The sequence below is a fragment of the Tyto alba genome, unplaced genomic scaffold (genome assembly GCF_018691265.1).
Source record: "Tyto alba isolate M040663 unplaced genomic scaffold, T.alba_DEE_v4.0 Super-Scaffold_1, whole genome shotgun sequence".
Classification (NCBI taxonomy): Eukaryota; Metazoa; Chordata; class Aves; order Strigiformes; family Tytonidae; genus Tyto; species Tyto alba.
Window position 1 is genome coordinate 23,113,960 of NW_024881261.1, and position 11,024 is coordinate 23,124,983.

Genomic DNA, 11,024 nt, shown 5'->3' on the forward strand with positions numbered 1-11,024 from the left:
AAAGAAAAGCACCAAATAGTGACTGGGGCCAGAAACAACAGACACAATCCTTTTCCTGGACATCAGGCATCATACAGTTGCAGTTTATGAACAAGAGTTTTTTTCTGTGTGCATACATATGTTCTATGGAGAACAGGACAAAGAGACCTTGGTTGTGGAAAGAACTTGTTTGCAGTGATGCCTCTGAGATGCGGGAGCAAAATCAGATTCCCCTGGAGTACCCAAGCTCTCTGGGAGAGATGGTTTTGCTGTCCCCCTGAATCAATTCATTTTAATAAAGAACATCTCAATCCTTACTAATGGTAGAAAAGAGGAGCCAGAGATTTGGTTGGAGTCCCCATCACTCAGGTGTCTGTCTGAGTGCCTGAGAAATGAAAGGAGGCCCCAGGAGCTTCCAGACATCCCACTGAGGGGATGAAGGCCACCAGAAATTCAGCCTCTGAATGGGGAGGGAGTGTGCTCTTCCAAGAGGGATGCTGCAGCTATCCTCCTCCTGGCTGTTGGCAGCAGGATCAGCAGCCCCAAGAAGAGCAGATAGAGTTGCTGATAGCCCCCAGGCTGCAGGGCACCCTTCCCCTCCCAGACCATGGGCCTTCCTGACTGGTGGTGTGCTGTGACTGGCCAGGAGTCCTTACAGGCAGCAGCAGTGGGTCCAGTGGAGGAAGCAGGCAGGACCCATGCCCCAGGAGGGACAGACAGCCCTTCCCACAGAATGCCCACCATAGGCACTGCAGACCTACTCTGCAGCGGGGCAGTAGATGTGGGTGCTGCTCTTAGCCGAAGAAAATAACAGCTCAAATCCCAATAAATAGATTTTTCTTTATTGGGTCATTAACATACAAGTATGTGGCACTATCCATCTGCAAAGCATGCAGCTCTTGGTGGGACACATCCTGTGGGAGAAGCTGGTGATGGACAGCAATGGGAGCTGTGTTTGGGAGAAAGTCAGCTGTTTGATGCAACCACTGTGTTCAATGAGCCCGTGGACAGAGTGTCAGTGTAACAGGCTGCAATGTCCCCAGGGCCTCCCTGCAATGTGGTGGAGCAATTTTGGGAGGCTTTGAAGGAGGCTGCCCTGTGCAGTGTGCCTGTGTTTGGCCTTCCTTCGTGGAAGCCTCGGAAAGGTGGGTCAGTGCTCCTGCTGTTGGTTTTAGTAAGGGAGATGTAAAGGAGTAGCTGGGCTCAGGACACTGTGGAGAGTAGTTTTGTGCTTTTCAGCGAGGCAGAGCACAGAGCTGGTAGACAGGAGGTACATTGCCCGTCCCGCTCAGTGTTGGGGTTACGTTGATTTCTTGGGGGTTGATGATGGGCTTCAAGGTAAAGTTCTGCAAGATGGTGGCTATGAGTAAGAATATCTCCATGCGCGCCAGGCCCTCCCCAGGGCATATTCGCTTCCCTGGAAGTGAAAACAGCAAACAGCTCTCAACAGGCGTTGCCATGTAGACCAGAGTTAGTACTAAGCACAGCTTTATTTACCAGATGCAGCCGCAGCAATGAGATGACTGTCAGGATTACTAAGGACATTTGCAAGAGAAGATTTTGTAGGAGAAGGACCCTTGGCAGTTTGGCTGAGCAGAAGAAGTCTTAAACATACATGGAAGGGGCATCACGGGAGGCAAGATGAGAGCAAGCAAGGTGACCTAAAGCATGAGTGAGAAAGCAGAGGGTTGGGCCTATTGGTAGGTGAGTGGTTGCATGTAGCATGAGAGGTACTTAAGAGGAACTGGGGAAAAGCGGAGCTGCCACAGAAAGACGGATCGGTTAAAGATGTCTTCGGTGATTGTGTAGGAAAGGTGGTAGGTATTTTAGAAAGTGGCATTGGGTCCTATTCACGTCACTACATTGACAGCTCCCAGTCAGAGGTTTGAGAAGCCACCAGGCCTGAAGAAAATGGGATATGCAGCTGGGGAAGGGAGCAGCAGGGAGGAGTTATTCAGAGAGCAGTGAGCCCCAAGGAAGTACCAGTGGGACCATGCTGGGAAGAGGGAAGGTGTGTTACAGGGAAAGGCAGGGTGGTCCCCAGAGGAGGAGGTCAACAGAGAGAGGAAGAGAGAGAAAATCCGTGCTTTACCTGCTGAGAAGGGCACGAAGAACTCACTCTTCCTGAAGGTGCCATTCTTGTTCAAGAAATGTTCAGGGTTGAACTCATTTGGGTTTGGAAATTCTTTACTGTCGTGAAGGACAGAACTGAGACTGGGATAGATTGTGGTGCCCTGAGGTGACATGAGGAGAAGGGCAGAACATGACCGGGAGGCAGATCACTTAATCTGACTGACTGCCAAGTTAAGACTGAGCTTCCCAGCACACCCCTACCAATGCCTTTGGTTTCCCTTTGGGGAACCTTCCTTTTGGGGAGGCAGCTTTAGGGAGACCCTGATAGATGTCCCTGATAGGGACAGTTGCCAGCTGCTGTTCCTGAATGCTCCCTCTCTCTTTCAGGCCATTTATCCTCACCTTGCACTGGTCATCTGGGAACACCCCACCTAATTTTTCCTCTTTCTTAGTGTTTTGCAATAATGAACTTGTAGATGCACTATGTTCCTTCTTTTCTGAGAGCCCCAAACAGAAAAAGCACACAAGGTGATGGAAATGAAGCTCTCTTCCCTGCTCCTGACAAAGTTCTCCTGCCACACTCCTCTTCCTTCCTTCTTCCTGACCAGCCATTGATACGTACATGCTCACCCAGAAGAGCAACGAGCATTGCTGCAGCAGGCTGGGCTGGGCCAGGCCAGGCCATGGGTTGCTCCAGCCCATCATCCTGCCTCTGGAAGTGGCCAGCAGTGACTGCCTCAAGAAGGGTGTAAGAACAGGGCAAACAGGTTTTGCTCATTCCCTTAAATGCAAACATAGCCTCCAGCACTTTGTGGCTCAGGGGCTTTCTGTGCTCAATAACTGCCAACTGACTTTGCTTCCAGGCATGTGCACAGGCTCTCCTGAATGGTGATGAGCACTTCCACGGCTTTGCTGCCTTCTGTGTGAGGAGTCACTGCTCTGTTTTTTTATGAACCCACTCTGTTTCAGCAGATAGGTAAAGCTGCAGAGGAAGTGAGCAAGGGTGTTAACAGAGCTACTGTTCCAGTCTTGGCCCATGGAGTGGCAACAAGGGATTGCAAGTGAGCTACAGGAGCCTGAGGATAAAACCTTTGTGATGAGCTGGGTGACAGTGTCAGGCCTCAGCATTTCTAGCTTCTGGCTTGTAACTGACAGCCTAAGAGCAAATGTGCTGCCACCCTGTTGTTGAAGTAGGAGTGTGCCCACTGACCTTGGGAATGATGTACTCTCTGAAGCGTGTGTCTTTGGTCACAGTGTGAGGGAGACTCAGGGGGATGAGGGAGATGAAGCGCTGTATTTCATGGACCACTGCATCTGTGTAGGGCATCCGGGCCCGGTCAGCCACACAAGGTCTTCGTGATCGTCCTACTACCTGGTCAATCTCTTCTTGAACTTTCTCTGTCACGAGAGGCACAAACCATAAATTGGGTAAATGAAACCAAACCTACCTAAACAGGTTCCATAAGCTGTCTTCAGATCACAGATGACGGGACCATTGATGTTGGTTTTGGTGTTGACTAGAGCACAGCTCCACTGTGGCCCATGCAAAAACTGTCTTCCCCGTGATTTGGCTAAATAGGAGTACTGGGAGATAAAGATGTGGACACAGTCAAGTCCCTGGCTGTGAGGGGAGTACAGCTGCTGATGATGCCAGTGAAGCTGAGAGATTTCTAATGGCCACCCTGGGAAATGACAGTGCAAGGACTTTGCCCATTTGGGTAAAATATGAGAAAGAGAGGAGAAAAATTGTGAGAGGGACGTCATATTAGACATGTGCCCAGCCCCACGGAATAAAGAGGGAGAGGTCACAGACTGGTACCTTGTATCTTCGGGTATTTGAGAAGAAGCAGAAGCCCATATCTTATGGTGGTGCTAGTTGTCTCAGTTCCAGCAATGAACAAGTCGAAGGTGCTGGTTATCAGGTTCTTCATGTGGAAACTGGAATTGGGATGCTCTTTCTCCTAGGGAGAAGGCTGGGCTGTTTCTCTCGCAAGGAAGAGACCCTTTCTTCTGTCATCCCAGGCCTTCCCTTTCACCTAGAGCTGTTGCATTTCTCTGCTAAGGTGCAGTGGTCAGCTAGGGCATTGCAGTGCTATCTTTGTGCAGTGAGCTCAAGCCAAAGCAACCTTCTTTCAAGCTATGAACCAAATGGTACGTGACTGCCTGTTTACCCTTGCTGTGCTAACTGCTTTCCAGTGAAAGAACTGCGAGACCAGACTGCAAACGTCTCTGTGTTTTGGTGAGAGCAGATGAAGTTCTTGCTGTCCAAGCAGCTGCAGGTAGTGACTGGTGAGCGTGCAGACCCAGAGCTATAAGTTCTAGCACAGGCAATATCTGGGGTATTGTTGGTGTCTTCCCACTGCACATCCTGGCTGCCTGGGAAGGGGTCGTCCCGATGTGTGTGTTACTTAAGAGAGGGAAGGGGCTCGGCATGGGTGTGTGTAGAGATGAGCTGGGGCTGTATGCTGTGTCCTTACCTCCTGCATTTTGCTGAGGAAGCAGTCAATGAAATCCTGAGGGGAGCTGGGATCTAAGGAGTCTTGGTGCATCTTCACCTCCTCTGACACAAAGGCTTTTAGAGCATCAAATTCTGTGAATATTTTGTTGTGTGGGCCAGGCAAGTAATCAAGGATGTTTGAGAACATCTGGTAGAGCTGGAAAGAAAGAAACAGGAAGGTCTCTGCATGACCATTGCCCCATTCTTTGATATTGGTAAAAAGCCTAGGAAGACCGCAACCCTCTCAACCGAGTCAGCAGAAGAGCTATGAGGCCAGGCAGTCTGCCAGTAGTAATAGGGGCTTGCTCAGTATCAGTGGGAACCTTAGAGGTGGAGAGGAAGGGAGGTAAGGACTAGGGGGAAGCTGCACATTAGCTGGCAAAGCCAACTCCATCGCTGAGGGTGCTTCTTGCTCCTGAAGGTATTCCCTCCTGTGCAGCAGAGAATTGATTGGGACCTAGTCAGAAGACTGTAATGGAACTTCATTGCGAGAGAGGCCTCCTTCTCCCCTGGGAGGATGTTGCCACTGTGAAATGGCTATAGAAGGTACCTGTCCCCAGTGAGAGTTCACCATCTCAAAGATGTTGTTCATGTTGTTCATCAGGGCCAGGAACTTCTTGTCTTTATAGTCATACCGTTTCCCAAAGACGATGGAGCATACGACATTGGAAATAGCACAGCTCAGAATGAACGTTGGGTCAAAAGGTGTTCCTGTGATTTCAGAAAAGTTACAAACCATGAAAACCCCACAAAATGATGGCTACTTATGGCTACCATGGGTAACCCGAGTTCTGGTTGTTAATGGAAATATCAGATCACAGTATCCGAGTGACACAGAAGGGTTCTCCATAAAGAAGAGTATATGATCACGGAATTATTTGCTGCTTTGAGGGGTAGCTGGTGCCTGGACCAAACACATGAGAACCTCAATTCTGTGCTGAAGACGTGGTCTCCTTTAATACAGTCCTTTTTTGGCAAACATGGGCTATATTAAAAATGGACCGTACCTTTTGTTTTGTTGATCTCTTCCAGCAAGTAGTCACTTTCCTCCTGGATTCTCTCTTCAGTGGTCCTCTTCCCCATTCCAAAGCTGCGCAGAGTGCTGAGAGCAAACCGCCTGACTTGTAACCACTCCTCGTTGTTGCTAAAAATAATCCCTGCAGAGGAAGAAGGAAGAGGGAAGACCTGATTGTGAGATGAACAGAAAGTCACAGAGAAAGTGAATCCTGTCCATGAGAGAGCACTGACATGGAGGTCCTAAAGTCCAAATGCCTGCTCTTGGCCTTTGCCACTGCATACCCAACATCCTTGTAAACAGTTTGTCACTTACATCTGCACATTATTTCCCTTGCTGTAGCTCGTGGCTGTTATCGCTTGCTGTTTCACTGCCCATGGCTGAGATCAATCTGGCTCCATTTCTGTGCTTCCCTCTTTGGGTGGTGGAAGCCAGCAATTACATCCCGCTCTGCCTTCCCTTCTCCAGGCGGGACACACCCACACCACAGTCTTCCCTCGTGCATGGTACTACTGCAGCTCTAGTCTGCTGAACACACCCCCAGTCCTTCCCTTCTCCTCAGAAAGAGCTTGGTCATCACACGTACCTAATCCGTTGTTAGCCCTGTCTCCTATTGGCATGTGTCCTCTGGCAGCAAACTCATCCGCACGTTCAACCAAGGCTTCTTTCACCACATCGTGTCCATGCAGCACCACCACTGGGTCAGAGCCCAGGTGCACTGTGAACACTGGTCCGTATTCTTCACTGAGCTGTCAAAATGCAAGAGAGAACTTGGCCATGGAGCACGGGGGGAGGAGGAGTTGAAAAAGTGGCCTTGCTGCTGCATCACACTGCAGGCAATGGAGCCTCACAGATCAGAAACATCAAGATTTGGCCCTTTCACGATAAATGTGGGTATGGAGAGGGTTCTCAGCTATCAGGCCCTGAACAGCAATGGCAACAGCAGTGAGGGGAAGCAGCTGAGATTCCCATGACTTTTCTGCTCCTCTGGGATTGCCGCTCATCAAGCTATGGCCACAGGTTGTCCCCATGCACAGGTGCCACACATTTCTCGTCCACAGAAGAAAGTAAGAGAGAAGAAAGTGGACTTACCTTCTGGAAGGTTTTGGCCAAGTTCTTCGGTTTCACTTGCAGCACGTTACCTAGGATGGGAAGGGGAGCTGGTCCTGGAGGCATCTTCCCCTTTCCGGACCTCCCTTTCCATGCTGCAAAGGAGAGCAGGCAAGCAATGCAAACCAGGACGACAACAGTGGCTGCTCCCAGGAGCTCCATTGGCTTCTGCAGTTCAGGAAGGAGTGACGCTGGCTGCCAGAGCCTCAGTTTATATACTGAGAGGCTATGTTAGCTCAGCAGCAGGTTTTGGATCACATGACTGCATTAGTTAATGCTCCTAGTCAATCATTTCTTAGACTGCCCTGTGTTATGAAACTAGGATTTCTCTTGGTGTCGATTGGTCACAGAAGACACGCCTTATCTCAAACAACTGCAGAGGCCAACAGAGATTAAGAAATTTATAACGTGTTCATAAAACTTGTTTAGTTTTACCTAAAGTTCACTGTTAAAGAGATCACGCTAGGAACACCCTCTTCTGCTGACAACCTCCCAGAAATTCACTGTCGCAAGAGCATCTTCCAAGTACTTCGGTGCTGTTTGGATTTTCTGTTCCTTGGTATTGATCGTACAAGCTCTGAGTGGGGTGAGCCATCCTTGCTTGCTCCTGAAGTCTTCCTGACATTATCAACGGAGTTCACACTGTGTGTGATGTACCAAAGAACACACTGACATGTTTTCCTCAGCGCACAGCAATTGCCTCAGTCTCTCTCCTTCACAAGATATCTGGCCTCAAAAGAGGGGAAAGTATAAGATATCCATCTAGCAAGGGCAGAAGGGTCTTCAGACAAAGCAGTAGACAAGCAAGGACTTTCTGGGAGAGATAAGATAGAGACATAAGAAGAGGGGACTAGACACTGGGACTTTGACCTTGTCAAGGTCTCCTAGCGAAGAGAAAGAGTGAGAGAAACAGGCAGAGAAGAGAGAGAGAAATCAAGAACTTGAGAGGTTCTCTGGGGAATGGCTTTCCAAGCTGAGACAGAGCTGCATTTGTGAGAGGCTGGGTGTTGGTCAGTGCAACCTGGCAACTAGTCCTTGCACTTGCAATGTCCAAAGAACCCACCCAGCCTACTGCTGGAAGCTGGCATGCACAAGTTCCTATTTGGTTGATGTCTGACTCTGAGAGGAGGACCCTCAGAGGTGCAATAATTTGCTAGTTGTTCTTTTAAAATCTCATTTCAGCTCTTAAAGACCCATACTTGATACTCTAGTGGAAAAACTGAATTGCCAACAGGTTTGGGCGAGTTGCTGATCTGCTGACCTAAACTCCCGCATCAGCTCAGATGTTGCCAGGGCAGTTCATGGAAGTTCATGTAAATCTAGAGACTTTCACCTGGTGAAAGTGGAGTTCATGGGAGTTTGCACTGCTAGATGAGGTCTCTCTGCTGCCAACATTCACGACCTTACCACCTTCCCTGTAAAGTTCCCTTATTCCTGGGGACAAGGGCTCACTCCTCAGCTCTGCCTCACAGTTTGTGACATACGTTAGGCAAAAGCTCTGGAACTGGGAATATTCTCAAGTTTTCTCATTTTTATCAGGATAAAATCATTATATTCCAATTATTTTCACCACCCTGGCAGACACACTGCCAGGGATTTACAAGGGAGGAAAACCCATAAGGCTTGTCACTCTGACCTTTCCCCGTGGGAAACCACAGGCAATTTCATGTCACAGTAGTGTCCAAGGGTTTTCCGAGTACTCATTTCTGTTTGGAGACACTGAGAGTAGGCAGGGCTGGTCTGTCCTCTCCACCCACGTGAAAGTCCAGGAAGGGCAGTCTGGAATCCCTTCCTCTCCATCTTCCCCAGGAACTTTTAGTTCATCAGAGACATGTATTAGGGATATTCAAAGAAAAGGCTACCAGTGTTGTAGCTTTGCCTCTTTTTCCTAAAATAAAGCACATGCTTGAAGAAAATCCGTCATCATTGTGTAGAGTCTCCTGCAGGCTTGCTGCCTGTGCCTTCTCTTTTTGGACCTGGGTTCAGAAGGTGGCACTGCGAAATGCCACTCCCGCCCACTGTGCCAGCCAGCACCCCTCATCCCGGGACACTTGGTGTAGATAGGCCAGCTGCCTGCAAATGCTGTTCAGCTTCTGTGGAGGCATGTTTTGACTGAGTCACTCCTCCATGCACTGCCATTTTGTACCACGTATGGTGCGTGGTACAGGCCAGGCGCACAGCGATCTCATCGGAGGCAATCCCACAATGCGCAGGGCATTTTGTACTGCTCTTCCCCGCACTTCTTCTTGGTAGTGGTGTTTAATACTTCCTTTTCTCCTTACAAGTCTCTAGAGAGCTTTCTACAGACAGGGCAACTCCTGCACTGCCGCTATGTCTGCCCCGGTCTCCCAGGCTCAAAATTGTTAGGAGGAGAGGCATTTCCTGATGGACATCCCAGGAAGATTTTAACTTGCCAGGGTCATGAGCCACTTCAGGCTAGTGGCCTACAGAGCCATTTGCCTCACCTACCGTCATCCTCTGTATGTCCCGTTTGTGGTGGTCTTGGGCGCTAGCTAAATTGGTGCTGACAGCTGGGGCACTGTAATGCGTGAGACCTGTCGAATGGGCAAGGAAGAGAGACCTGCCTGTTTCCGCTCAGCCGGGTTGCTTTCCACTGCCCGTAACAACTTCTTCCAATCAAAGCATTTCATTTCCATGAATTTCAGGCCCGTTTCACTTGCCTCCCCTCTCCACATCATCCAACACAGCTGTCAAGTGTGTGTGTCAAAATTAGGAAAGGGTGCTTACCTGAAACCATTCTCAGAATGGGAATTGGTACAGCACTCCCAGTGTTGTTTCCCATAACGTTATTCCTCAAGCACATGTAGACAGTTTTCCTGTCAGCATAAAAAAAGTATTGGTGGGTTAAAGTGTAATGAAAACTATCTCCCTATAGCTCCAAAGTACTTTGTTTATTTGCTATTGTTTACCCAATTATCATCAGGTTAACACAGCCAAATGAAGCATTCAGCAGTCACAGAGTGGCTGTGAGATTTGGACAAGCTGTCTTGGCATAACACTCACCTTCTATGGAGATAAAGCCTCCCTTCCTGCCAAAGTCCAAATGTTTTCCCCAGGTGCCTCTCCACCGTGGCTGCCCAGTGCCCAGGATGGCGCTGGGACGAGCACATTTGCTTCATGAGCGCTGCTCAAACAGCAGCCAGGCAGGCAGCCCATCGAGATCCATTTGCTCCAGTCCCAGGTGTGCAGAGCAGCTGAAAAGGTCTTGTACTTTGTGGAACAGCCAGCCCTCTTGGTAGGTGCAGGAAATAAGCAGTGTGCAGAATAGGCACAGTGATGTTCTTTACCCAGCTGGCCGGCTGGGACCATGGCATCCTGTACAGCTGTAGAGGAAAGATGGGCTGTGGACTAAGGTGGATGAGCAGAGGAAACAGGTCCCTTGGGATCAGCTACTACCCGTCCTTGTCGATGAGGTCTGGTGGAGGGGTGAGCTTGCTGCCTGCTGCACAGTGCTGTGCACGTGTCCGGGAGTTGGAGGCTCTGCTAAGAGCAGAAGTATGGGTGCACTACCAATGGAAGTGCACAAGATTAGAAATCCTACTTGTTTAGCTCACACACCGTGCTGACATGTGTGCGATGATGTAGTCCCGAAGAAATAAGCAGATTACGCAAGAACATGATGGCACAGGCTGTGGCAGCATTCCCGCTGCAAAAAGTAGGGCACAAAAAGGCATGCACAAGCTATGTGTGCCTCACCCCTGCAACAGTGTAAAGACATTCACACCTCCATTGCATGAATGCAGAAATACCTGTATGGAATGATGAACAATAAGGGTTTCGCTCAGTGTGGGTGCTGTAGCGTGATGTGTGTCCAGGGAGAAGGCTCTACACGAGACACACTGCAGTTACAAGCAGGGAATGAGTGCTGGCAGGCAGAGCTTCCCTGGGATCACAGAGGCTCCCCTTACCTGTGTTTCAGGCCCATCTTAGGGGCCCAGCTGCCAGCTTTTGGGGGGTGGGGGTCCCACAGAGCATACGGTCCTGCCACCTGCCAGCCCGGCCTGGAACAGTCCTGCAGCTCTCCCCACACAACCACACTGGAAACGGGACTGTAGTCCACAGCCAGGAGTGTTTAAGAGCAACCACCTCCTTTTAGGTGTGCAAAGCCTCCTGAGCTCCATAGTTTTCCACAGATTTCATGTGGAGCGCTATTTCTGTGCTTGTAGGTCGGCACCCTGTGTCTGGCATCTGAAGCAGTGGCACCTTTAAAAGAGCAAAAGCATTGTTCCCCAGCTTCTTGCACTCATACCACGTAACGAGCAAGTAGAGCAGCAGTAGGATACGTGGGCAAAAGCAGGTGGCTTTCCTGGATGGGCCAGTGGTGAGAAG

The 11,024-nt window shown here is 49.6% G+C and overlaps 1 protein-coding gene across 1 annotated transcript; it reads right to left on the reverse strand.

Moving 5' to 3' along the window:
* Positions 1–799: 799 nt before the first annotated feature.
* Positions 800–6,855, reverse strand: LOC104363792 (cytochrome P450 2C19). The gene is made up of 9 exons (XM_009970300.3): positions 6,657–6,855; positions 6,151–6,313; positions 5,557–5,706; positions 5,100–5,260; positions 4,530–4,706; positions 3,872–4,013; positions 3,263–3,450; positions 2,072–2,213; positions 800–1,396 (listed from the first exon to the last, which is right to left on the reverse strand). The coding sequence occupies exons 1-9, from the start codon at positions 6,834–6,836 to the stop codon at positions 1,215–1,217; spliced, it is 1,485 nt and encodes a 494-aa protein (XP_009968602.1). The 5' UTR covers positions 6,837–6,855; the 3' UTR covers positions 800–1,214.
* Between the last annotated feature and the right edge of the window lie 4,169 nt (positions 6,856–11,024).